This window comes from Rana temporaria, chromosome 11 (genome assembly GCF_905171775.1).
Source record: "Rana temporaria chromosome 11, aRanTem1.1, whole genome shotgun sequence".
Lineage (NCBI taxonomy): Eukaryota > Metazoa > Chordata > Amphibia > Anura > Ranidae > Rana > Rana temporaria.
In genome coordinates, this window is record NC_053499.1 from 111825692 (window position 1) to 111852631 (window position 26940).

A 26940-nucleotide genomic window follows, 5' to 3' on the forward strand; every position below is an offset into this window, starting at 1 on the left:
CCGTGTCAAATGACTTCCGAAGAGGGAAAATGGCTAATTTGGGCCAATTTGGACATTTTCACTTAGGGGTGTGCTAACTTTTGTTGCCAGCTGTTTAGACATTAATGGTGCGTTGTTATTTTGAGGGGACAGCAAATTTACACTGTTATACAAGCTGTACGCTTGTAGCAAAGTATGATTTCTTCAGTGTTGTCGCATGAAAAGATATAATACAATATTTACAAAAATGTGAGGGGTGTACTCACTTTTGTGAGATACTGTATATACACCATCGTTTTTAGACTCTATAAATTTCACACAGACTAAATATATACAGTTTTTTATTCATTTTTTTCCCCATATATTTTGCCTTTTTTCTTTTTCTAGTAAAAAAAATAAAAAAGTGGGGATTAAAGCGGTTGTAAATCAATCCTGGAGGTTACTTCCAGGTATCGCCGCTCCGGCCAATCACAGTGCCGGAGCGGCGATACCCGGAAGTAACCTCCAGGAGCGATGGCTGGAGGGGAAGACAAGGACGGCTTCTGATAGTATGCAATGACGTCACACCGGAGCGCGAAACCGGCATGATTCCCGATTATGTAGGCTTACCTGTAGGTCAAAGTATGATCAGAGGGTGTACAACCACTTTAAATACCACCAAAAGAATGCTCCGATTTAAAAAAAAAAAAAAAAAAAAAAAAAAAGAGGATAAAATATATTGGGGTAAAGAGATGCATGGCTAAGCAATTGTCATTCAATGTGCGACAGTGCTGAAATCTGAAAAATGGCCCACACTGGAAGGGGGTAAAACTGTCCAGACTAAAAGTGGTTAAAGGATTCTAAACCTTACATTTTTATTATATTATAACTCTATTACACCCCTGACCCAAGTATTCTGTGTTCAGAAAATGATTTGTAATGGAAAAGTTTACATCGTTTAAAAATATTTTTGCTTAGGTTAAAAGAAGATTGTCATGTGTGGCACCGCAATTACTTTTTATTTCTTGAGTACAAGTGTTATGTATACATCAAACAGATTCATGTTCTATTCACCCATGTACCTTAAACTGCTCACCTTTGGCATGCTACACAGAATCATTGATCTCGTCAGGGTGCCCCAGTTGACAATCTTAGCAAAGCCCTTGCATGTACAGATTAAATAAGCAGGTTACCCATTTTACCGCGTTTTCTCGTTAAAGCAGTATCCCAGGAATAGCTTTTCAGCTATTTTTATCAAGAGATAAATGGCAAATAATAGCCAATAACATTTTAAATATAAAATACCAAGTGGGATGAAACACTTACCTTAGCAATCTTTATTATATCAGGAATGTTCAAGTAGGCTTGGACTGGAGGTAACCCCTTTCCTATAAGGTAGGCCTCATCTGCTTTCTGTCTGTGGATCTGACCAGTGTCCTGCTCAGAGTAGACGGCTACTGTCCTTATACCCAGTTCAGTGCATGCCCTGAATACTCTTGTAGCTATTTCACCTGTACAAAGAAAGTACAATTGTCACGCATGGTAAGTGGCAATGGCAAATCTTCAGTTCATGTTCTTTATTCCTTTATATGCATTTTGATTTTCCTAAGTTTAGACTTGCATATAAACTGCCACTCCCCAGAAAAATGACCAGCTTTTGGAAACATATAAACCCCTGTTATCAGCTTCAATTCAATAAGAACAAACACGTGACAAAATGTGTTAACTCAATCTTCAAAACAGATAATCGTGCCCGCATCTCCAGTGCTGAGTAGATAAAAAGGCTCACGCTCAAATTTTAGGTCATACCGTATATCACTTGATTCCTATGAAGAGGTCCTAATGAACATAAAATAAAGGAATATATGACCTAACATTTTTTCGGGTCATGTAATAGAGGTGAGAGCGGCGTGAGCACAGTGAAGTACATGTGTGACAGGGGTGGCAGGGGCCAGCTTAGACATCCGAGACAGATGTGCAGGCATTAGAGATTGGTGAAAGTTAGACAGGGTATCAGGAAAAGCATTAGAGAGGACAGTCCTGCCCTGACATACCCTAATAAATATGCCCGGTTGTGCAATGTTGGAGATATCAGTCAAGGAGTGGCATTACTGGAGCAGAGTGATTCCCAAAGATACCAGGGGAACAATTTCTCCAGTGAGGATGGGGGCAGAGTTACAGGAAAGAACAGACACATATTGGTGGCAGGAGACTCAATTATGAGAAAGACAGATAGGGCAATCTGTCACAAAGACCTTGATTGTTGAACAGCAGTTTTAATTTTGACTTTAAATTTCGATTTGACTAAAATGCCATTTTAGTTTTAGTCATATTTTAGTCATCTGAATTGTTTTAGTTTTACTCGTATTTTAGGTGACTAAAATCGTCAGCACATTTAAGTAGACTGAAATCTATTGGGCTTAGTTAATTTGTAATGCATTATTTAAGCATTTGTCCAGAATTACCAAGCTCCTTATACAGTGGCTAAATTATTTGATCCCCTGCAGATTTTGTAATTTTGCCCACTTACAAAGAAATTAAGGGTCTATAATTGTTATCATAGGTGTATTTTAAATGATAGAGATAAAACATGACTTAGTACTATGTAGAGAAACCCTTGTTGATAGGCACAGAGTTAAGACGTTTCTTGTAGTTGGTTACCAGGTTTGCACATATCTCATGAGGGATTTTGGTCCACTCTTCTTTCCAGATCTCTAAATCCTTAAGGTTTCCTAGCTGTCCTTTGTCAACTCAAAGTTTCAGCTGCCTCCAAAAAAATTCTATAGGATTAAGGTCTGGAGACTGGCTAGGCCACTCTATGACCTTAATGTGCTTCTTTAGCCACTCCTTTGTTGCCTCGGCGGTATGTTTTGGGTCATGGTTATGCTGGAAGACCCATCCGCAACCCATCTTAGGTGTTGTGGCTGAAAGAAGGTTCTCATCCAAGATTTTACAATACATGGCCAACCACTGAAAAACAAATCCACACCATAATCCCCCCCCCCTTTACCAAATGAATTGGACCATTGCACAAAGCAAGGTCCATAAAGACCTAGATGAGCGAGTTTGGGGTAGAGGAAATTGACTGGTCTGCACAGAGTCCTGACCTCAACCTGATAGAACACCTTTGGGATGAATTAGAGAGAAGACTGATCCAGACCTTATCGTTCTCATCAGTGCCCGACCTCACAAATTCGCTTTTGGAAGAATAGCAAACATTCCCATAGACACACTCCTAAACCTTGTGGCCAGCCTCCCCAGAAGGTTGAAGCGGTTATAGCTGCAAAGGGAGAGCCAACTCAATATTACTTTTGGTAATATAGTGTATCTATCTAATTAACCTGTTTTGATACCTTATGTTTTTTTACTCAGCTGTCCCAATTTGTTTTTTTAAGCCCTAATGAACCTTTAGTTTCGGGTTTAGCAGAGTACTAGTAGGAACGTGGTCACACATCTCTAGCTCTTTCAGATTATTGGGGCTGTCCTGATCCTGTGTCTAATGCTTGGGACCTTTCCAGGTGCATAATACACACAGTCCTGTATGTTAATGCTGTATATTTTGCCATATTTATATCACTTTGGAATGCATTGATGTGCGTATGATCTCTAGACTAGGTGCTAAGGCAACGGTGTCTTTTTATGGTGGTGGAATGTGGTTATTTATGTTTTGATATTTTTGTGATTTAATAAAGCATTTCATATTTTATACCAATTATTCTTCTTTGTTTGAAAGTGGTCCTATTATTTCCCGGAGGCTTCCATTTATGGTTCTTTTTTTGGTAGACCTCTTTAGTCTGTCATCCATTTTTGTATATGCTGAAGGTGACCATAGAACCACGGGTATAGAGCTGATATCTAATGATATTGATTATCCCTCCTTTTTAACCAGTTTTTTGGTTCAGTTAATGACCTCACAACCATACTTAGAACGTTTCCAGGAAGACCTCTATAAAACAGGAGGAGTAAATTAATGCACTTGGGGGCTAAAAATATGAGTGCAAGTTACTCACTAGGAGAGAACCTCTGGGCATCATGGAAGATCACAAGCTCAGCAATAACATGTAATGCCAAGCTGCAGCAAGCAGGACTAGTGGGCTATTAGCATGCAATAAAAAGGATTTCCACTCAAGGGAGAAGACTCATTCTATCATTTTACAAAAGTCTCAAGCAAAGCCGAAACAACTAAAGCTGGAAAAAACACCAAAAGATAGCTGCAAGCAAAGTTGGGGAAACAAAGGCAGATGTGGTTTTTAGAATATTTGAAGAAGGAAAGTTGCAGCAAATAGTAACAGGGAAAGCCTTGAATCAGCAAAGGTGAAAGAAGACGTCCATTACTGGGACAGGGGTGCTACGTGTACTTGAAGTGTAAAGTTATGAGAATGGGGGGGGGGGGGTTACCAATGTCTGTCGCCCTCTCTGATATGGAATGTTAAGATTTCCTTGACAAGGATAAGCAAGTCAGTCTCTTCCAGGGGAGGGTGAGGACCCCACAGGCAGAGGAGATGATGGGGAAGTAGTCATTTCCAGGAACATTACATGGCTATTCTATCTTATTTGGGAGAGCTGAAACCACTAACCCTCCGGGAAAAAATATCTAGGACCTTGCCCAAGGTAAAACTTCAGTCAGGGCATTAGAGGAGTCGGAGCAACACGTGAGAGAGATCCCTCTTGGTTGCCAGGAAAAGAGGAGCCATGCTTTTCAGAGGCTGACCACTATGTTGCAATAGTGATATATAATATAGGGAGAATCTTTGCACACAGATGAAATGCCTGTAAGCTGCCAGCTCTAAATTTGTGATACCAAATCAAACCATAATGTTATAGGGAAAAAAAGTGTTAACTTTTATAATATATTAAATATTTATAGTTTTACACTATTTTAATCCTTTATTTCTTTTGGTGGAACTTGCATGAGTCTAACTAAATGAAGGAAATCCGTAAAGGCTTTTTGCTTTGATTGAGTCACCTCAGTCGCTGTACCTGTGATCTAAGTTGATATATGGTGGGATTGCCATGTATACATCTCCCTATGGAAACAAATGCCCTGGATGGGTATTGAGCCACAAGTGAGATGGACCTCCTGGAACAGGGGGTCCACACTAGCTGGCAAGTAGGCATTTCTTACAGTGGAGGTGTCACTTTATCTATGGTGTGGGATGGTGTCATTTTCACTGAAAGGACTTTTCGGTCTTGGGACCTTTTCATCCTTTTGCACTTTTGGAGCAATGTTTCATTTTGATTATCCAATATTTCAGATTGGGATTTTATCTTCATATATTTATTTTGACTATTGGTCTGTTTTTTTGGATTATGTTTTTTTTCGGTTTCCCGTTGGGGGATATAACTGGCTTGGGAGAAAGGAAATATGGAATGCCCATAGAACAAGTTGCTTTGCCATCATATTTAGTGAACATTAATGAATTGGTTTAGCCTTGAAGAACTGATGTAGTTCTAACATTCACAGTCTCTTCCCCTGCATAACACCATGCAGACTATTGCTGCTCCTCCTCCTCCTCCTCTGCATCAAGTCCTGCAGACTGTTGCTCCCAGGTCTTCTCTCCTCTTGCACAAAACTTCCAGTGTTAAGCTATTAGATCCTGTCCCATCATCTTCATTATGACAAAAGAGATCATTCTGAATAATCCCAGATGCTGGCTGTATTTGCTGTGTGGTTACTAGGCCAGAGGCCTGCAGTCCCAACCCCCCCACAATCCCCATTGTCTCTCCTCTGTTCCAGGGCTCCTCATCTATGGCCTCGTAAACATGAGGATTTCATCCATGGCCGTGTAAGGATGAAGTTCCCTCCCAGACTTCCAGGCTTGTCTCATCCAGAACTCCACTGTGGTCCAATCACCAACCTTTTCTGCCTGGAGTCCATGATGGAGAACTTTAACTGGACATACGTTCCAACAGCCTCCAGCCCCTCTGCTCCAGGACTCATCTATGACCATATAAGGATGAAGTTCCCTCACAGCTCTCACGAGCTCCTCCGTGATCGGCGCACCCTCCATTCTCCACTTCTCCCAGCCGACAAATCCCCCCAGTGAGCTGTTACCTCAGCTTATATGGGAGGCCCGCCCCCTGCCAATACCAAGTGGCGATTGGTCAGAGCTCCTCACATAAGCTGTTTGTCACTCCAGCCCTGGCCCTGCCCCTCTTCCAGAACAATCCACCAAAAGCATGGGAGGCGCCCACGTACTGAAGCACAGGTGGTCACACCCACTGCTACACTAACCACTCCCTGCCCCCAGATCAAAGCAAGCAAGCCTAGCCTGAAGCATAGGCCTGCCTAAATTTACCTGTGCCGACAGTTTTACCCCACAAAAATCCTACACTAGCACCTACCTATAGTAGAGGGTGCTACATGTAAAAAAAGAGATTTTTAATACAGCTTACCTGTAAAATCTTTTTCTTGGAGTACATCACGGGACACAGAGCGGCATTCATTACTATATGGGTTATATGGAGTACCTTCAGGTGTAGACACTGGCAATCTCAAACAGGAAATGCCCCTCCCTATATAACCCCCTCCCATAGGAGGAGTACCTCAGTTTTGTAGCAAGCAGTATGCCTCCCAAAATGGTCCTCAAAAAAGAGGGGTGGGAGCTCTGTGTCCCGTGATGTACTCCAAGAAAAAGATTTTACAGGTAAGCTGTATTAAAAATCTCTTTTTCTTTATCGTACATCACGGGACACAGAGCGGCATTCATTACTATATGGGATGTCCCAAAGCAATGCTTACAATGAGGGGAGGGAGAACATCTCAAAGACAAAAGGATTTAATTTAGAGATATACTCAAATCATAATAAATCCAACTTAGTTGAGAAAAATAATTTTAAATTTTAAATTTAACTCAAAAAAGAGGAGCCCCCGGAATCCGAGGGTCTCAAACTGCAGCCTGCAGCACTGCCTGCCCGAAGGCAGTATCAGTATTCCTTCTTACGTCCAACTTGTAGAATTTTGTAAACGTGTGGACAGAAGACCAGGTTGCCGCCTTGCAAACTTGAGCCATAGAGATCTGGTGGTGTGCTGCCCAGGAGGCGCCCATGGCTCTAGTAGAATGAGCCTTTAATGATACTGGAGGAGGCAACCCTTTCAAGCCGTAGGCCTGAGTGATTAATTGCTTAATCCACCTAGAAATGGTGGACTTTGCAGCTGCCTGCCCCTTCTTGGGCCCATCCGGTAGAATGAACAGCACATCTGTTTTCCGGATCTTCTTTGTAGCTTTAAGATAGGCCTTCATGGCCCTGACAATATCCAAGGTATGCAGCAACCCTTCCTTTCTGGAAGTAGGTTTAGGGAAGAAGGATGGTAATACCAAATCCTGGTTCAAATGAAAACTGGATATGACCTTCGGTAGGAAGGAAGGATGAGGGCGGAGAACGACCCTGTCCTTATGAAAAACAAGATATGGTTCCTTACAGGATAAGGCCGCTAGCTCCGAAACTCTTCTTGCGGAAACTATGGCAACCAAAAATACTAACTTCCTTGTCAGTAGAACCAAAGGAATTTCAGCCAACGGCTCAAACGGTTGTTTCTGTAAACTTGACAGAACAAGATTTAAATCTCACGGACAAAGCGGGGATTTAACTGGAGGTCTAATACGTAAGACCCCTTGAAGGAAGGTCTTAACCAGCGAGTGGGTGGCCAGCGGCCGCTGAAACCACACTGACAGAGCAGAAATCTGTCCTTTGATTGTGCTTAATGCCAATCCTTTATCCACTCCTAGCTGGAGAAGACTTAATACTCTATCGATGGTAAATTTGCGAGAAAGCCATCGCTTGGACTCACACCAGCCTACATAGGCCTTCCAGACCCTGTAATAAATCACCCTAGAGACCGGTTTCCTGGCTCTGATTAGGGTAGAGACTACTTTCTGAGACAGACCTCTACCCCTGAGAATCAGGGATTCAGCTTCCAGGCCGTCAAATTTAGATGCCGTAAGGCAGGGTGGAGGATCGGACCTTGCGATAGCAGGTCTGGCCGTAGAGGAAGAGTCCAAGGGTCTCCCACTACCATCTTTAGGATGAGTGAGTACCATGCCCTTCTGGGCCATGCTGGAGCTACCAGGATGACTGGTATGTGTTCCACCCGGATCCTGCGCAGCAGGCGGGGTAGTAACTGGAGCGGGGGAAACGCATAAAGAAGTTTGAACTGATGCCAAGGGCAAACCAACGCATCGGTTCCGCAGGCCATCGGATCCCTTGAGCGGGATATGAACCCGTCTAGTTTCTTGTTGAAAAAACGAAAAGAACTCTGGACAGCCGCACTCCAAAATGACTTAAAATAAAGTTGGTCTTTTAATGTAAAAAGTACATACAGGCACTGCAAACAACAGATACAGATTGGCCGACGCGTTTCACGCTGCAATTCAGCGCTTAGTCATGGCTGACTAAGAGAAATTGTTAGTTTCTTGTTGAGTCTCGATGCCATGATATCCACGTCCGGCACTCCCCATCTTTGGCAGAGTGCTTGAAAGACTTGTGGATGCAGAGACCATTCCCCCGGCCATAGAGTCTGGCGGCTTAAGAAGTCCGCCTGAAAGTTGTCCACTCCTGGAATGAATATTGCCGATATGCAGGGCACATGCGCCTCTGCCCATAGGAGAATCAAGCTCACCTCTCTCTGAGCGGCTTGACTCCTGGTTCCCCCTTGGTGATTTATGTATGCCACGGCCGTGGCATTGTCTGATTGAATTCTCACCGGGAACCCCTGCAATTTTGACGTCCAAGCCCTGAGGGCTAGTCGAGCAGCTCTGAGCTCCAAGATGTTGATGGGCAACTGCTTCTCTGCCTTTGCCCAAGTACCTTGGCGAGTGCAACCATCCAAAATTGCTCCCCAGCCCGTCAGGCTGGCGTCTGTGGTCACTATCTTCCAAGCCACTGGGCTGAAAGACTTCCCCTTCAGTAGATTCTGAGGGTCTAACCACCAACACAGACTTTGTCGGACTCTTGATAAGAGCGGCAACGGGATATCCAAGGCCTGTGGCCTTCTGCTCCATGCTGACAGGATGGCTGCCTGTAGGATGCGAGTGTGGCTCTGGGCGTATGGTACCGCCTCGAACGTGGCCACCATCTTGCCTAGTAACCTCATACATAGGCGAATAGTCGGTTCTTTCTTGCTTAGAACCAGTAGGATTAATTCCTTGATGGCTTTTACCTTCCTCAGAGGTAGGAACACTCCTTGTTGTTCTGTGTCTAATCTCATGCCGAGATATTCCAACTGCCTTGTGGGCTGGAAAGCTGACTTTTCTCGATTTAGGACCCAGCCGAACCTCTCGAGGTATTGGACCGTGAGGGCCACTGCTCGCTCCAAGCGGGAGACGAGTGGTCTATGACTAGGAGGTCGTCCAGGTATGCTAGGATCGTGACCCCTTGGATCCTTAGCTTGGCTAGGATCGGAGCTAGGACCTTCGTGAACACCCGGGGGGCCGTAGCCAACCCGAAGGGAAGCGCCACGAATTGGAAGTGACGCGAAGCCACCATGAAGCGTAGATATCTTTGATGTGGCTGATAAATTGGAACATGAAGGTAGGCATCCTTTATGTCTATGGACGCCATGAAGTCGTCCTTCTGGAGTGTGGCAGCTGCTGACCGCACGGATTCCATCCGAAATGAGCGGATCTTTAGATATGCATTTACCATCTTTAGGTCCAAAATTGGCCTGACATCTCCATTGGATTTTGGGATGATGAATAGGTTGGAGTAGAAACCCAGCCCCTGTTCCAGGACTGGCCGGAATCCGAGGCGGATCGTTTGGAATCCTCGACTCCTGGAAATGAGGAGGAGGAAACCTTAGGAAATCTAATTTGTAGCCTGTGGCCACGGAAGACCGTACCCACTCGTCGGGAATGCTGGCTTCCCAAATCTCTGAAAAGAGTCGCAGCCTTCCCCCCACCTTCGTGGGTGGGGGCGCCCCTTCATAAGGTTGGCTTGGGGGCTGGTTTTGCTGGTTTGCGAAACCACTGCCTTTTGCCTCTAACAGCCTGTCCTTGTGATTTGCTGTTGAAGCCGAAGTTTGCTTTTGCAGGAGGCCGTCGATACTGCTTGGCATTAGAGGGCCCCTGCCCAGGGGAATACTGTCGTTTAAACGCAGGCCCCTGAACCTTCTTCTTAGTTGGCAAGAGAGTACTCTTGCCGTTTGAAATGGTCTGAATGTATTTATCTAGGTCTTCTCCGAAGAGTCGTCCTCCATGGAAGGGGAACCCTACCAGGAGCTTCTTGCATGGGGGCTCAGCCTCCAGCTTTTTAACCATAAGAGTCTTCTCATATGGATAAGGGATAACGATAAACGTGACGCTTGCTGGATAGAATCCTTGATTGCGTCTACCGTAAAACATATGGCCTTAGGACATCCGAAAATTCTTCTGCCTGCTGGGCAGGAATAAGTTTAAGCATCTGCTTAAATTGATCCGATAATGCTTGAGCGACCCCAATCGCAGCCACAGCTGGCTGTACTACTGCCCCTGCAGTAGTGAAGGAGTTCTTAAGTAGTGCTTCCAAGCGCTTATCAACTGGATCCTTGAACACCTGTATGTTTTCTACAGGGCATGTTAACGATTTGTTAACACATGAGATGGCTGCGTCCACTGCAGGAGTAGCCCATCTTTTGGAAAATTTTTCTTCCATAGGATATAGGACAGAGAACTTCTTAGGTGGTAAGAAGATCTTATCTGGCTTGTTCCAATCTTGGAACAAAACTCCCTCTAATAGAGGATGGATCGGAAACACAGCATTGCTTTGAGGCGCCCTCAGTGAGCCCAAAGCTGAAACCGTCGATACCTGGAGATCTGGTACTGGCAAGTTGAATGCCCTATGGACCAAGTCCGACAATCCTTGAATCCACCAGCTCTCCCTCAGGGAGACTGCCCCAGACTCCTCTGTATCCGGATCTTCGATCCCTGAACCTACTTGGTCCTTGTCCAAGAGGTCGTCCAATTCCCCTGAGGAAAGGACCTCCTCTTCTGAGGGTCCGCGCTCGGGCGACGGAGATCTATTCCGCTTACTGCCCCGCATAGCTGCGGCTATCATTTTACCCATGCTTTTCTGCATCTCTTTAAAAGAGGTGAGTAATACCTCCTCCGTGACCATCTTAGGGTTGGACTGACCCGCGTCAGCTCCAGCCCCAGATCCCGATGGCCCCAAGGCTCCCTGTGGGGAAAGCAGCGGCATAGCTTTGTCCGAGACCTCAGACTCTCTGGGGGAATCCCCACCTCTTGTACCCTTGTTTTTTGATGCCATGGTACAATACCGAGGTACACCTGCTACTTATTGGTACCTGGGACTTATAAATAGTTAAATGCCCAAACACCTGTTTGGGGGATAAAAAATGCTTCCTCTCCCCTAGATGACACTTTTTTTTTTTTTTTTTTTTCAAATCTAGGAAAGAAAAAACATTCTGTCCCCCTGAGTAGTATTGCAAGAAAAACTATGAGATGGAAAAGAAACAGCCTATTCCTAGGCTTGAAAACAGTCTTTCTGAAGACTGCAATATTCTTTCTGGCCACTGTGTGTCCTCGGCGCCCCGTGCTTGCCGTTCTGGTCTTTCCTCCTCAGTTCCAAAGTATTGAATGAGCTATATGGAACAAACAAGGAAGGGCCGCCCCTTCCTTAAGCCACTGACCCGCCCTTCCCCCCCAGCAATCTCAAACAGGAAATGCCCCTCCCGACAGGGGGGGGGTGGGGTTGGGAGGAAGGGACCTCTCTGCTCCAGCAAACTGCAGCCTGCAGCCTGGAACCATGAGGAGGTCAGCGTTTTGCCTGCTTTGCAGGCCGTGAGGAGGAAGACTGAATGGAGCATCGCCTGGAGGCTTGCAGGTAAGCACAGCTCTCTGACACACACATATACTTTTATATCACACAGGCCCCACTCAATGCTTTTCCAACACTACAAGGGAGGTCACATCTTATGGGGAATAATACATATAGAGCCATCCTATCTTTATGATATGTGACTAGTTTGCCAGATGCAGTGCATAACTTTAGGCATGTCCCCTGTGACCCCCCAGAAAAAACCTGCTAAGAACCAAGTTCCGCAAGTTTTCCCCTCACTTACCTGCTCCATGCCGCAGGACTTTGCCAAGCAAGAGGCCCAATCTTCCCCCATCTCGGTGGGGATGTCTAGACCTTCAGGCCCTGGGTTCCTATGAAGGATCCACTGTCCTGGGCCCATATAGCACTCTGGCAACAGAAACATTAGGCACCCAAAGGTTTCTAAGTTCTGGGCCCAGGGTCCAGCTCTCTAAAAAGAAAAGCATTATGGGCTATACCCCAAGGGTTTGGGGTCCGGTTACTGACCACTTTAGCGCTGAGGCTTTTTTGGACAGAACCGGTTAGCTCACCTAATCCCAAGGATGTGGAGGCAAGCTAAACCATGACTAACACCTAAGACACTGGCGGAAAAACTGAGGTACTCCTCCTATGGGAGGGGGTTATATAGGGAGGGGCATTTCCTGTTTGAGATTGCCAGTGTCTACACCTGAAGGTACTCCATATAACCCATATAGTAATGAATGCCGCTCTGTGTCCCGTGATGTACGATAAAGAAATGTATACATTTCTGTGTGTGAAATATATGTGCTGTTAATATCACTTTATCATGAGCTGCAGTTGAGTCAAGGCAATCAATTGCCCTAGGATGAAATTAATTTATACACAGTGCAGCTCACTACCCAAATCCTTCTCATACACAAAAACATATCAACAAAAGTTCATATGTAACCAAGTGTCCATCAAATCATGTTGTGTAGATTAAAATGAAAAAATGTCAAAACTAGAAAAATGTAATGAAATAAACAAGAGCTCTTTCACTCTTCAGACTATATAAAATCCTTAAATGTGTTCCCTCATATGGTGCCACACTCGCCAAGTGCTGTTGACGCCAACAAATAAATGTTACAAGCAAGTTGTTCTTTTGGTATGCTATGAGGAAGGCTTAGGCCGAAATACATTAGTATTTCAAAGATGTAACTGCTTCAGTGCAAAATAATATTTCATAAGAAGGAGCGATTGTGTGCCGGCTTTAGATTTCTATGTTTTTTACATTTATTCTGGTCTGGCTAATGAAATGAATGAATGCTGAAGCGCCAATCACGCATAGCGTATAGACGCGTTTAGCAGTGTCAAGCATTTTTTTCTGCCAAAACTCTGCTACTCCTGGACGCAGCTGGAAGCTAAACGCTGCTAAAAGCCTATGTGTGCATAGACACAGACTAACATGCAGTGGAGTTTAGAGGCATGAAAAAAAAAGTCAGACGCCCCTAGGAGCAGCTGTAAAAAATATCCAGTGTGCATGAGGCCTAAAAAGATAAAAACGTATTTTTTTCAATTATATTCTAAACACCACATTTTCTTTAAAAAAATAGTTCTAACTGGGTACACATAATAGTGCAATTGAAAAAACAGCCTTAAAATTACCTCGATTGGCAACCATCACTTTCTTTATAGGTTTGTACTCCACACGTTGAGTGCTCTGGAAAGCTGCATTAAGCACAGACAGACGTTTAACACCCAGGAAGGGTAAACCCCCTTTCACAAAACGAAGCTGCAACATCTGAAAAGAAAATATATGATACAGTGGTCACATCTTCCATTCAGATTTTGTCTAGCAACATACAACTCCTTTTTATTTCATACAGTAGCACAGATCACAAATAACGACAACCCCTATCAAGTCAACATTGTTTGTATACTCCAAGTTCATCAAATAAAATCAGTTTATCCCCAGGAAATCTTTTGGCCCAACACAACTGACAGATGTGTACATACAGCCGTTGCAAAATGAAAATGAAAAAAGAATGGACCTCTATAGCTTTTTAGTTCTATACTTGCGTTGGGTTCATCCGAGTGTCTGGAATAAAAACCGAGGCTATCAATTAGGTTTCAACTACAATTCTTCCAGTTCTGGCTGCTAAACAAAGAACTGTTATTTCCAGCATATTCTTTTTTTTTTTTTTTTTTTTTTTAACAGCCATTGAACAATGAACAACATTTTGGAAATGGCAGTTGCTACAGGGTAAGAAGGCTAATGCAGTGTACACACGATCATTTTTCGGGTTGTAAAAAAAAAAAAAAAAATTTTCAGGCTGTAGAACAAATTATTATTTTTTCAACTTGATATTAAAACGGCCTTGCCTACACACGATCGTGAAAAAAAAATGCTCTAGCAAAGCGCGGTGACGTACAACACGTACAACGGCACTATAAAGGGGAAGTTCCATTCAGATGGCGCCACCCTTTGGGCTGCTTTAGCCGATTTTGTGTTAGTAAAAGACAATTTGCGCTTTTCTGTCTGTTACAGCGTGATGAATGTGCTTACTCCATTATGAACAGTAGTTTTACCAGAACGAGCAGTCCCGTCTCATAACTTGCTTCTGAGCATGCGTGGATTTTTCACATGTCGTTAAAGCCCACACATTACCATTTTTTAGAACCCAAAAAACGACCACGTTTAAAACGTCGTGAAAAAATAGAGCATGTTCGAAAAAAAATTACCCGTTTTTCAGAACCTGAAAAATGCTCTGAAGCCCACACACAATCGTTTTTAATGACATAAAAAAAAACGTCGTTTTTTAAAACTCGAAAAATTATCGTGTTTACAGGGCATTATGCCCCGTACACACGATCATTTTTCGGCATTGAAAAAAAACGACGTTTTTAAAAACGTCATTTAAAATGATCGTGTGTCACATCATTTTTCGGCTTCTGAAAAACAAAACAAAAAAATTCGAACATGCTGCATTTTTTAACGTCGTTTTAAAAAAATTTGTTTTTCGGGTTGTAAAAAATGATCGTGTGTGGGCTAAAACTGTGTTTTAAACGTGCGCATGCTCAGAAGCAAGTTATGAGACGGGAGCTCTCGTTCTGGTAAAACTACCGTTCATAATGGAGTAAGCACATTCATCACGCTGTAACAGACAGAAAAGCGTGAATCGTCTTTTACTAACACGGAATCAGCTAAAGCAGCCCAAAGGCGAATAGAACTTCCCCTTTAGAGTGCCGTTGTACGTCACCGCGCTTTGTTCATTATTTTTTTTAAACGATGGTGTGTGGGCAACGTCGTTTTACTGATGAAGTTGGAAAAACGTCGTTTTTTGGACATGCTGAAAAACAACGTTTTTTTTTCATGCCGAAAAATGATCGTGTGTACGCGGCATGAGAGTTTTGGCTTGACATTATTGGGTATACTTACCTTAGAAATGAGAGCTCAAATACGGACACAGGTTGTGGTAAACATTCAAAATAAACCCACCACAGTGCATAGAAAAATAGCCGCAGCATGTGTTTTCCTGCATAATGCACAGGACAAGATTATTTTACCGAGGTATACTGCACCACACATACTGTACACTTTTATGGTGCGAAAGGGTGCCAACCACAATGAGTGGCACTGCAGCAATGCCTGTGACCTGCACATTTCCATAGCACAATGGTGGGCGCAGCCATGACCAGTACCACATTCTTCTCCTGTCACCTCCTCATCCCTGGTGGATGTCACCTCTAGAGCCAAAGTCCCCCCCCCCCCCCCCCACACACACACACACTGATGCACCTGCACACAGTGGAAGTGAGCCAAGATCCTGGCAAGGTCATAAACTGGATGATGGGGATTGCCACTCGCTGCAGCCCTAAGCCTCCAATCACTGCCTGTCATCGTCCTCCAGCATGGAGCTTGGGGAGGAGATGACAGTGTGGCCGGTCTGCAGGAATGTACCAGAGGAGGAGAGGGTATGTCCGCTACTGGGGGAATGTGCATGGGCTGCAAGCCGAGATGGAGGAGTTCATGCACAGGGTGGAGAGGCAGCTGGAGGATGTGCTGCGCCTGGCGGGGGCCCCACTCCCGTCACCAACCTGCAGCGGGAGCAGGTAGACCAACTCTGCTCACAGGTGGAACCACTGAGCTGGGTGGGGGGACTGAGCAGGGATTGACAGTCCAGGTACTGCTACCATTCGCTGCTCGCTCAGTTCAGTTCAGTTCAATGAGGGGGCAACATACATCATAGGGGGTATAGTCTATATGGGGCAGCACAGTGGTGTAGTGGATAGCACTTTCACCTAGCAGCAACAAGGGTTGAATTCCGACCATGACACCATCTGCCTGGAGTTTACATGTTCTCCATGTGCCTGTGTGGGTTTCCTCTGGGAACGCCGGTTTCCTCCCACACGCTTAAAGACATGCTGGTAGGTTAATTGGATCCTGTCTAAAATTGGCCTTAGTATATGTATGAATGTGTGTTAGGGACCTTAGGTTGTAGGGTAGGGACTGATGTGAATGCATAATGTATATGTAAAGCGCTGCATAAATTGACGGCGCTATATAAGTACCTGAAAAAATAATATGTGCAGGAAAGGGGGCAGTTAGTGTAGGAAGGGGATTTAGGGTTAAAGGGGGGCAGTGCATACAGGAAGGGTGGTGTAGGGTTAAAGGGGGCAGTGTGTGTACAGGAAGAGGGGTGTAGGGTTAAAGGGGGGCAGTGTGTACAGGAAGGGGAGTGTAGGGTTAAATGGGGGGCATTATGTGAACATTGTACAATGTGTGCCATATTTCTTTTGGGGGGAGTGCAAGTATCTGGTCTTGCCTAGCGTGCAAAATAGTTCTTAGGTTTGCTACATCTTTGGCAATATACTGGTCAAGGGTAACTACAACATGGCCGATTTTTGTTTTTCAAAAATGCAGATTACAGCAGAGAAAGCATCAAACTCGGCACTCAGTTGGAGATGATTGTATATCTTAACAGAAGTATGAAAAGTTTGCCAATTATTTTCCATTCCTGAAGAAGTATTTTTGAAGACCTCTATAGCTCATCTGCAGGCACCAGATATCATTAAAGTGTACATCCAGCCAAAAACCTTTTCTCTAGTTTTGAACCGACTGGAGAAAGATTTGATTTTTATTTTAAAGGGATTTAACCTCACTTTGTGTCCTGCTGACAACAATTTCACCTGACAAGTTTGGACAGCAACAGAGACACAGACAGCAATACAAAGCAGACAGAGGCTCTCCCCTTCCTCTACACTACTAAAGAAAAGCATGCTCATTAACATCTGTAGGCAACTTCTTGGGCAAGTGGATGTGGCTGATGTATCAGTGTCTTTTCTGGGAAACCCCTTGGCAGCCTAATGCCGCGTACACACGGTCGTTTTTTGTGATGAAATAAAACGATGTTTTTTATCATGAAACAAAATGAAGTTTTTCAAACTTAATTTTAAAAAACGACTACACACCATCGTTTTTTCAAAATGCTCTAGCAAAGCGCGGTTACGTTCAGCACGTACGACGGCACTCTGTTCCATTCAAGCTCCCGTCATAACTTGCTTCTGAGCATGCGCGGGTTTATAAAACGACGTTTTGAAAAACGACATAAAAAATTGAAGCATGCTCGAATTTTTTTTTTTGTCGTTTTTCACAAGACATAAAACAACGTTTTCCCCACACACGGTCATTTTAAATGACGTTTTTAAAAATGTCTTTTTTCATCACAAAAAACGACCGTGTGTAACTGTACAAAATGACCGACTCCCTTTTCTCATTTCTTTGCACTGCGGTTACTGTTGTGCAGCAGTGTCAGCCAGGCCAGATTACCCACAATGTGACTTATGCTGGCCATACACTATACTATCATTTGGACAGTTTGTCTTTTGCCCAGTAAATGGGCACAAAATCGGTAATTGGGATGTTTTTGAGCCGAAAAAAGGAAGGACTAGTTTGAAAATGTTCTGCCAAACGAACGATAAATTGAAAGGTTAATGCGTTTCCCATTTGAACTGTTTGCACTAGGTTTATGTAAAAAAATTATTACCGTATTTATTGGCGTATACCGCGCACTTTTTTCCCCTTAAAATAAGGGGTAAATCGTGGGTGCGCGATATACGCCGATACCCGCGCTCAGTTTGAACGCCTCCGCCGACATATACCGAGCGCAGTACACTCGGGTACATTCGGCCAGGCTCGGCTTCGCTCGTGGTCACGCTCTTTGACGTTTATGCGTGAGAAGCCGAGCGTGCCCGAGTGTACTGCGCTCGGTATATGTCGGCGGAGGCGTTCAAACTGAGCGCGGGAAGCGGGGATTCGACTCGGAGACAGCGCAGGAGAAGCCACCACCGAGGCCGCAGACAGACGCTGGACCGGACAAGGCCGCCGATGGACGCCGGGCAAGACACCAAAACTGTAAGTAATGAAACATTTTTTACAGGAATTTCGGGTCTACATTAGGGGTGCGCGCTATACGCCAGAGCGCGCAATACCCCGATAAATACGGTAATTTATGTCCACTGAACGATTTATCAGTCATTACATGATGGCACTATCATTTGCTCTCATGACCCAATATTCATTTTTTTTTAATTGGTTCGGCCGATGTTTCAGTGCACAGCCAGCATTAGGCAGATGCCTATGGCCCAGTGGGTGCCACACATAGAAAAACAGCTGATATTATCAGGAACCTAATCAGAATTAATATGGACAGCTATATGACCTCCAAATCGTGCCCAGCACTCAGTTGGCTCCTCTGTTAGCCCCTGAACATTGGCAGTAGTATTCGGGATAGAGAGCAGAAGGTGAAATACATCAGGCACTGCTGGGCTGGTTGACAAGCCTGCATAGTGCAGATACTGACATCACATGTCAGAGGTAACAAAAGGTAAGAGGGTACCAAAAGCTCTGACCACCAATCTATAGGGCCGCCAAAACTATTGACAACCCATAAAAGGGGCACTAAGCTGATGACAAAAAAAAAAAAAAGATAACTACATTGCCTACCCACTAAAAGAGGGGCCATACACTGGCTACAAGCTAAAGGGGCCACTACACTGACCACCAACTAAAAGGGAGGCACTATGCTGCCCACTAATTAAAAAAGCAAGAAGCTTAGGTGTTAAGCTAACTACTAAAAGTAAGGGAATTACACAGTATACCTAAAAGCAAGGCACTATACTGATGACCAAAAAAATAAAAAAACACTGCACTGGCCACCATCTTAAATAGGAGGACTCCATTCACCATGAGTTTAAGAGGGGGCTTCAAACTAGTGACAATGAACTTAAACTTGGGCACGTCACTGACCACCAGGGGGACACTACACAGACTACCAATCTAACAGGGTGCACCATACCAATGTACCTCCAACAGGTCATGTTTTCAGGATTTCCCTCAGATGAAATGGTTGTGGTAATTTCTAAGGAAGTGAAACTGATCAAATCACTTGTGCAAAATAATGGAAAGCCTAAAAACATGACCTGTTGTGGGTACTTGAGGACTGGAGTTGAGAAACATTGCATTACACTGACCACCAGTGTAACTAACCAGTCTGATACTACCGTCACGGTTGTCATCACTACCCTTATATTGTAATTAGTGTATGTTCATTCCCCCATACTGTACTGTACTTGTCCATTTGTTGTCCAAAAATGTTCACGGTTGTTTGTTGACTGCATATTGTCATGATTCCCCATTTGTTGCCTATGTATTACAATTATTGCTTGTTTGTTTGCTCAGCATTGTAACTGCCTATATATTGTACAGTATATAATTGGTCATTTGTAGCCCATTTATTGTCAAGATTTCCACTGTTTATCTATGTCTCAAGTCACTGTTTAGAAGATAAAGGGGAGCATACAGAAGATGAAAGCTTAATAGTGGCGTTTAACACCCACATGCCAAACATACAGTGGCTTGCAAAAGTATGCATCCCCGTTGGCTTGTTACCCATTTTGTTACACATTACAACCTTTAGTTCAATGTTTTTCTTAATCTGAATCCCATGTGATGGATCAGAACACAATAGTCTAAGTTGGTGAAGTAAAATTAGAAAAATATATACATAAAACTATTTTTCAGAAGTAAAATTTGATAATTGGCATGTGTGTATGTATTCAGCCCTTTGTTATGAAGCCCATAAAAAGCTCTGGTGCAACCAATTACCTTCAGAAGTCACATAATTAGTGAAATGAAGTGTTCAATCTAATTGTAAGGGACAATGTTGCAGTACAAGTCAGGGTTAGGTTATAAAAACATATCCAAATCTTTGATTATCCCTAGGAGTACCAAATCTATTATAACCAAATGGAAAGAACATGGCACAACAGCCAACCTGCAAAGAGACGGCGGCACACCAAAACTCACGGACCAGGCAAGGGGGGCATTAATCAGAGAGGCAGCCCAGAGACCTAAGGTTACCCTGGAGGAGCTTTAGATCTTCACAGCAGAGACTGGAGTATCTGTACATAGGACGACAATAAGCCATATGCTCCATAGAGTTGGGCTTTATGGGAGAGTGGTCAGAATAAAGCCATTACTTTCAGCAAAAACAAAATGACACGTTTTGAGTTTGCGAAAAGACACGTGGGAGATTCCCATAATTTATATAGGAAGGTGCTCTGGTCTGATGAGACAAAAATGTTACTTTTTGGCCATCAAAGAAAACGCTCTGTCTGGCGCAAACCCAACACATCACATCACCCAAAGAACACCAGTGAAACATGGTGGTGGCAGCATCATTCTGTGAGGATGTTTTTCAGCAGTAGGGACTGGGAAACTCATCAGAGTTGAGGGAAAGATGGATGGTGCTAAATACAGGGATATACTCGAGCAAAACCTGTACCACGACACCGCATTTGTCAGTTAGAGCGATGCAGTGCCGTATTGCAAAAAATGACCCGGTCATTGGGCAGCCAAATCTTCTGGGGCTGAAGCAGTTATGCATAAGTGTAAGATAAGAATGCATAGGATGCATTAACGTGAAAAACACAAACCTTTACAACCCCTTTAAGGCAATACAAATAGAAAGTTCTCTTAACCAAGCATTTGCAAGAAGGACTTTAAATGTACCTCATTATTACAAATTAGCCTGCCTTTTTCATGCCCCTTGTTAACATAAAAGTACAATTGTTATAATAATGCGATACCTACGTAAGCATCTGTATAAAACAAAAACTTTCAATTGTGTCAAATAAACAGAACAGTTACTTGGAAGGATGCCGAGTGTATCTTTGTGTCTGTTCCCCACTGCAGTAGTTGTTATTAATTTGGAACCACTATGTAGGTGGATAGGAGTTGCCCATCTACAAAAAAATCTATTTTAACACATTTATACCCTAAACTACATTTAAATCACCATGATGCTGCGTACACACGATCATTTTTCGGCATGAAAAAAACAACGTTTTTAAAAATAATTTTTATTTAAAATGACCGTGTGTTCTCTACACATCATTTTTCGGCTTCTGAAAAACGAAAAAAAAAAAAAAAAAAAAAAAAAAAGGAACATGCTGCATTTTTTAAAAAAAAATTATGTTTTTTGGGTTGTAAAAAATGATTGTGTGTGGGCAAAAACGACGTTTTAAACCCGCGCATGCTCAGAAGCAAGTTATGAGACGGAAGCGCTTGTTCTGGTAAAACTACCATTCGTAATGGAGTAAGCACATTCATCACACTGTAACAGACAGAAAAACGCGAATCGTCTTTTACTAACAGGAAATCAGCTAAAGCAGCCCAAAGGCGAATAGAACTTCCCCTTTAGAGCGCCGTCGTACGTGTTGTACGTCACCGCACTTTGTTTCTTCATTTTTTTTAAACGATGGTGTGTGGGCAGCGTTGTTTTTAATGATAAGGTTGGAAAAACTTTGTTTTTTGGACATGCTGAAAAACAACGTTTTTTTTTCATGACGAAAAATTATCTTGTGTATATGGCATTAAAACTGATTGTCCAACTCAGAGTATACAGTAAAAACATTGAAAACATCACTACAGCTGTATTTTGTCTGTGCCACTGTAAGTTTAACAATGGTGTGTATATCAAAGCCCATAACTTTATGTGTTTCACAGTCAATGTACCACTTCCTTTAGGATTGGATCATTGATAATATAGCTGTACAAGTTCCATAGATTTATCCATAAAAATTATCTATTTATTCACTACACGTCTCATCATATGTATTGCAGATAAATCTACAACTTTGTACATATATGCACATATGTATCATCAATGACCTGATCCTGAGGAAGCCACAATTTGACTGCGAAACACGTCAAACTTTGGACTTTGCTATACAGACCTTTGCTGAACTTGCATTACAAGCAAAATACAGCGGTCTGTGAGGTTTTCAGTGTTTTTAATATATATTTCATGAGTTGTATATATTTTTAATGAATTAAAAGAAGGGATTTTAAGGTATATAGGCATTATTTTAGAAGTTTGAGGTATAACCTACCACTTACAATACATTTAGAGTCCCCCACGTATGCTTGGTTAAGAGTACTTTATACTTGTGTATATAATTGGTTTAGCCTCAAGAGATGATCTTGAATTGTTCCGACCTTGGGGATGAAAAGGTTGTTTCTGTAGCTATTACTCGACTGACCTTGTAGATCTGATCAAGCATTAATACACACATGGAGATTATTCTGAAATTATATGAACATATTTAAAACCCTTATCAGTGTTATCCAAATACTGTATAGCCATTGTGAATGTACATAAAGGGTCAAATAGTAATCAGTTAATGTCATCAATGTAGGTTTAATAATGGCAAACACAATTGTCCAGCACTCTCATAAAACAGACGACTAGTGCTGAAGGTTCTAGAATAGAGCATCTAAAAAAAGGTAAGCTCCCATTTTAAAATATTTTTTGTTAAGTTTTGCTATGTGAATAAAAAAAATTTAAAAATATAAAAGCAAATGTTATTTTAATTTGGCTGCAAAAGTAGAAATACGCTTTACATCTGTTCAAAGGTTTACTTTAACTCGGTTGAACTTTAAAGAGGAAGTAAACCCTCTAAAAAAAAAAAACCTGCAAGAAAAAATGCATAATGAATAATAATTATGAATTACTTACCTGAGATCGAAGCCCCCGCAGTGGTCCTGAGTGACCTCCTCCGTCTCCACCATGATACCTGGAGTGACTTCGGGTATCGTTGCTCCGGCGCTGTGACTATCTGGAGCAACGATGTCGTCACTCCAGCGCATGCGCACGGGGGCAGCCACTAACAGCACGATCGGCGTTAGAAGCGGCACGCTCAGTGCACCTGAGCCCGATGTCTACGGCTCGTGCGCCGTAGACATCGGTGTCAGTATTTTCTGCAAATATCTCCTAAACCCTTTAGGTTTGGTAGATACTTGTTGCACCTACAGGTAAGCCTTAATCTAGGCTTACCTGTAGGTTAAAGTGGTTGTAATGGGTTTATAACCACTGTAATGTACCAATGGTAAAATCAAAAGTGACACAAAAGGTCTCTTTTAGGTGTTACACGTTTTAGCCTTTTACCCCACAAAACAAAATTTAAAAGCTGAATTCCAGAAAAACAAAAAATCTTCCTTTACAGTGGGGCTGCCCCCACATTGCAAGGGTTAAAGGTTTAAAATCGTGTTTAGGTCTAGGGTACCAGAAAAAAAAAACTTGTACTTATCCTATACTGCTAGACCAGTCCCCTGCGGCCTCTTCTCCCCTACATTCCAGGGTCCTCCATTGTCAAGCACAGTCATGGAGACTTTCTGCCTTTCAAAGTGCCACAGAGGAAAAATTCCACATTTTGTATCGTCAAGCAAATTGCAGAGCCCACTGCTCCGCACTGGAAATGAGGGACGGTCCATTTCCGGAGTGTAAAAGAGCTCCAGCTGCTGGTGGGGTGAGCGGGGCTATACTTCCTCTCTCAGACAATGCAGCTAAATATGGGAGTGTTTCACCAGAACAGTCAGTGCTGCTAATTCAGCACTGGGCAGGACTAGGTGTGACCAGATGCCTACTAACAAGCTACAGGAGCCTTGGCTAAGCAGTGACAATGCTGAAAGCCATGCCCCTAGCAACATCTTATTCCAGAGGAGTACAAGCAGCCACCACTTACCTGAGGGACAATGCTGCTCTGAATTCAGTAGTAGTGTGGCAGCATTGTGCCCCCATCACAGGATGCTGCATAGGGGTGCAACGGATCAAAAAACTCACGGATCGGATCGAACCTCGGATCAGGAGTCACGGATCGGATCATTTTCGGATCAGCAAAAAAAAAAAAAATCAGTTTTCATCGGTCCAAATATGTGTGTGTGTATATATATATATATATATATATATATATATATATATATATATATATATATATATATATATATATATATATATATATATATACACATACATACATACACACACACACATGCATACATACACACATGCATACATACACACACACACATTTTATAGTCATTGTCAGAACTGGGGGGAAATAACATGCAGTAGTAAATAATCTTGCTGTAAAAACATCAAGATTGTACTTTTAACAAGTCCTGTCCAAACAGCCTCACCTGCTTCCTCTTTAATCCACCCCTGTGAATTGCTATTGTGCTCTTTCCCCCCCCCCCCCCCCTCCTCTCACACCAGTGCTTCACTGCTAACATTATATCTCTCCAAGTGTGCTTGCCAGAGCCCAGTGCACAGCGTGACACGCCTCCCTGGGGAGGCGTGTCACGCTGGGCTCTGGCAAGCAGACTGGGTGGAGCAAGATGGCCGCCGCTCCAGGGCTAGGCCAGGCCGGAGCCGGGGACTTTCCTAGGTCTAGGCTCCGGAGCGCTCCGCGGATCGCGGCGTGCGCCGATCCGAACGGGGTGACCCGTTCGGATCACGGATCGGTGACGATCCATTGCACCCCTAATGCTGCATAACGTAAACCCCACTGGCAATATCAACAGATATTTATTAGACTTTGCAGGAGGATTAGGGGAAAACAAATACAGAAGCTCATACAATAAAGTGTGCCACAGCATTTTTTTTTTTTTTATGGAAACCAAGTCCCAGACAGAGGTTTTTGTTCAGGCGTCTTGCCTAGACAAAATACAATTCAAAGGCTAAACTTAAAGCGGAGTTCCAACCACAATTAGCATTTTTTAAATGTATGTCCTTTCATCCTGCGTTTTTATAATATAAATCTGGTCACTTACTATTTTACAATCCGCCACCGATCCGCATAGATATTCAAAAAAGATAGGGCCAAATTCTCAAAAAACCTGCCTAACTTAAATTTCAGCAGTTAAGTTACACTGACTTAAAATTTCTACCTAAGTGCCCGATCGTCAAAGCACTTACCTAGAAATTTCAGGCCGTGTAACTTAAGTGCCGCCGTCGTAAGGCGGTCCACCTCTCCTGGGGGCGTTTAAAATTTAAATGAGGCGCGCTCCCGCGCCGGCCGTACTGCGCATGCGTGTGACGTCATTTTCCCGACGTGCAGCGCGCGAACGTAATTAACGCCGGGCGGCTTTGAGAATTTCGACGGGACACTAAAGTTGCGACGGGTGAAAAAAAAATACGCGCCGGGAAAACAAATAATTATAAAAAAAAATGACAGCGTCGTTCAGCATGCATTCCTGAGAGGGAGAACTCCATGCCAATTTTCAAAGAAAAAAACGGCATGGGTTCCCCCCCCAGGAGCATACCAGGCCCTTAGGTCTGGTATGGGTTGTAAGGAGACCCCCCCACGCCGAAAAATTGACGTAGGGGGTCTACCTACAATCCATACCAGACCCGTATCCAAAGCACGCTACCCGGCCGGTCAGGAAGGGAGTGGGGACGAGCGAGCGCCCCCCCCCCCTCCTGAGCCGTGCCAGGCCGCATGCCCTCAACATGGGGGGGTTGGGTGCTCTGGGGCAGGGGGGCGCACTGCGGGCCCCCCCACCCCAGAGCACCCTGTCCCCATGTTGATGAGGACAGGACCTCTTCCCGACAACCCTTGCCGTTGGTTGTCGGGGTCTGCGGGCGGGGGCTTATCGGAATCTGGGAGTCCCCTTTAATAAGGGGGCCCCCAGATACCGGCCCCCCCACCCTAAGTGAATGGATATGGGGTACATCGTACCCCTATCCATTCACCTGGAGGCAAAATGTAAAAGTTAGTAAACACACAACACAAGGCTTTTTAAAATAATTTATTATTCTGCTCCGGATGCCCCCCCTGTCTTCTTTATTAGCTCTATTTCCAGGGGGGGCTTCTTTTTCCACTCTCCGGGGGGGGGGTTTCTTCTTCCGCTCTCCGGGGGGGGGCTTCTCCGCTCTCCGGGGGGGCTTCTCCGCTCTCCGGGGGGGCTTCTCCGCTCTCCGGGGGGGCTTCTCCGCTCTCCGGGGGGCTTCTTCCATCTTCTCCCCTCTTCCGCTGTTGACTCGGCGAACCCCGGTTCTTCTCCAGCTGTCCGGTGCCTTTTTCTTCAGCGCTGGCTGCCTGCTATGTTTGTGTGTTAGCTCAATTAGTAACAGGCAGCCGGCGCGGTCTTCTGTGACGTCAGGGTCTTCTGTTCTTCTCCCCTCTTCCGATGTTGACTCGTCGCATCTTGTCGCTGTAATGATGGAAGCGCGCCTTGCATCCCATTTATATAGGCATCACCGTCCCATCATGCTCCGGTAGGTACCCACGTGGGTACCTGCCGGACCTGCCTTATGGGGCCCTCTAGTGGCATGGGGCCTTCGGGTAGTGCCCGAGTGCCTGAATGGTCAGTCCGCCGCTGGGTAAGATGCCTGAACAAAAACCTTTGTCTGGGACTTGGTTCCTAGGCTCTTGTTCCTGCGGTCATGTGCCTGATCCTGTTTCCGATTTATGTTGATTGCCAAACTTGTTTCTGACCATGACTCTTGCCTGCTGTCTGCCAGGACTTCTGCTTGATTGCCCCTCAGTTCATCATGCTTAACAGCGTTTTGGCATTAGCTCGGTACCCTATAGGGGAATCAAGTTGCCACAATCCCTTTTTGTGCATGTGTCCCCTCAAATTGGTGATTCTGAATAAGTATATTATAAGTCCCACTAAGAAGATAGGTACTGTTGCAGCTCATCTTGTAGATTCTAATCTTGGGGATGCCTTTCCTGGTATTAAAAAGTTTTTTTAAATGTTGCACAGACATTTGCCATATAGTGGGTTCATGTATATATTTGTCTTTGATCACGATTCCTGCCCACTGCCTGTGACGGGAGTCACTTTTGGGCGCAAGGTGACCAAGAAAATAATGAACACTGAGA

General features: G+C 44.0%; 1 protein-coding gene across 3 annotated transcripts in view; it reads right to left on the bottom strand.

The window, feature by feature from the left end:
• Nucleotides 1-26940, bottom strand: part of PC (pyruvate carboxylase) — a 671516-nt gene that overhangs the window by 479041 nt on the left and 165535 nt on the right. For all 3 annotated transcript variants that reach the window (XM_040328827.1, XM_040328828.1, XM_040328829.1), the window contains 2 exons: nt 13375-13510; nt 1285-1469 (listed from right to left, as the gene is read on the bottom strand). In XM_040328827.1, the coding sequence (XP_040184761.1) occupies nt 1285-1469; nt 13375-13510 (321 nt within the window). The remainder of the gene's footprint in view (nt 1-1284; nt 1470-13374; nt 13511-26940) is intronic.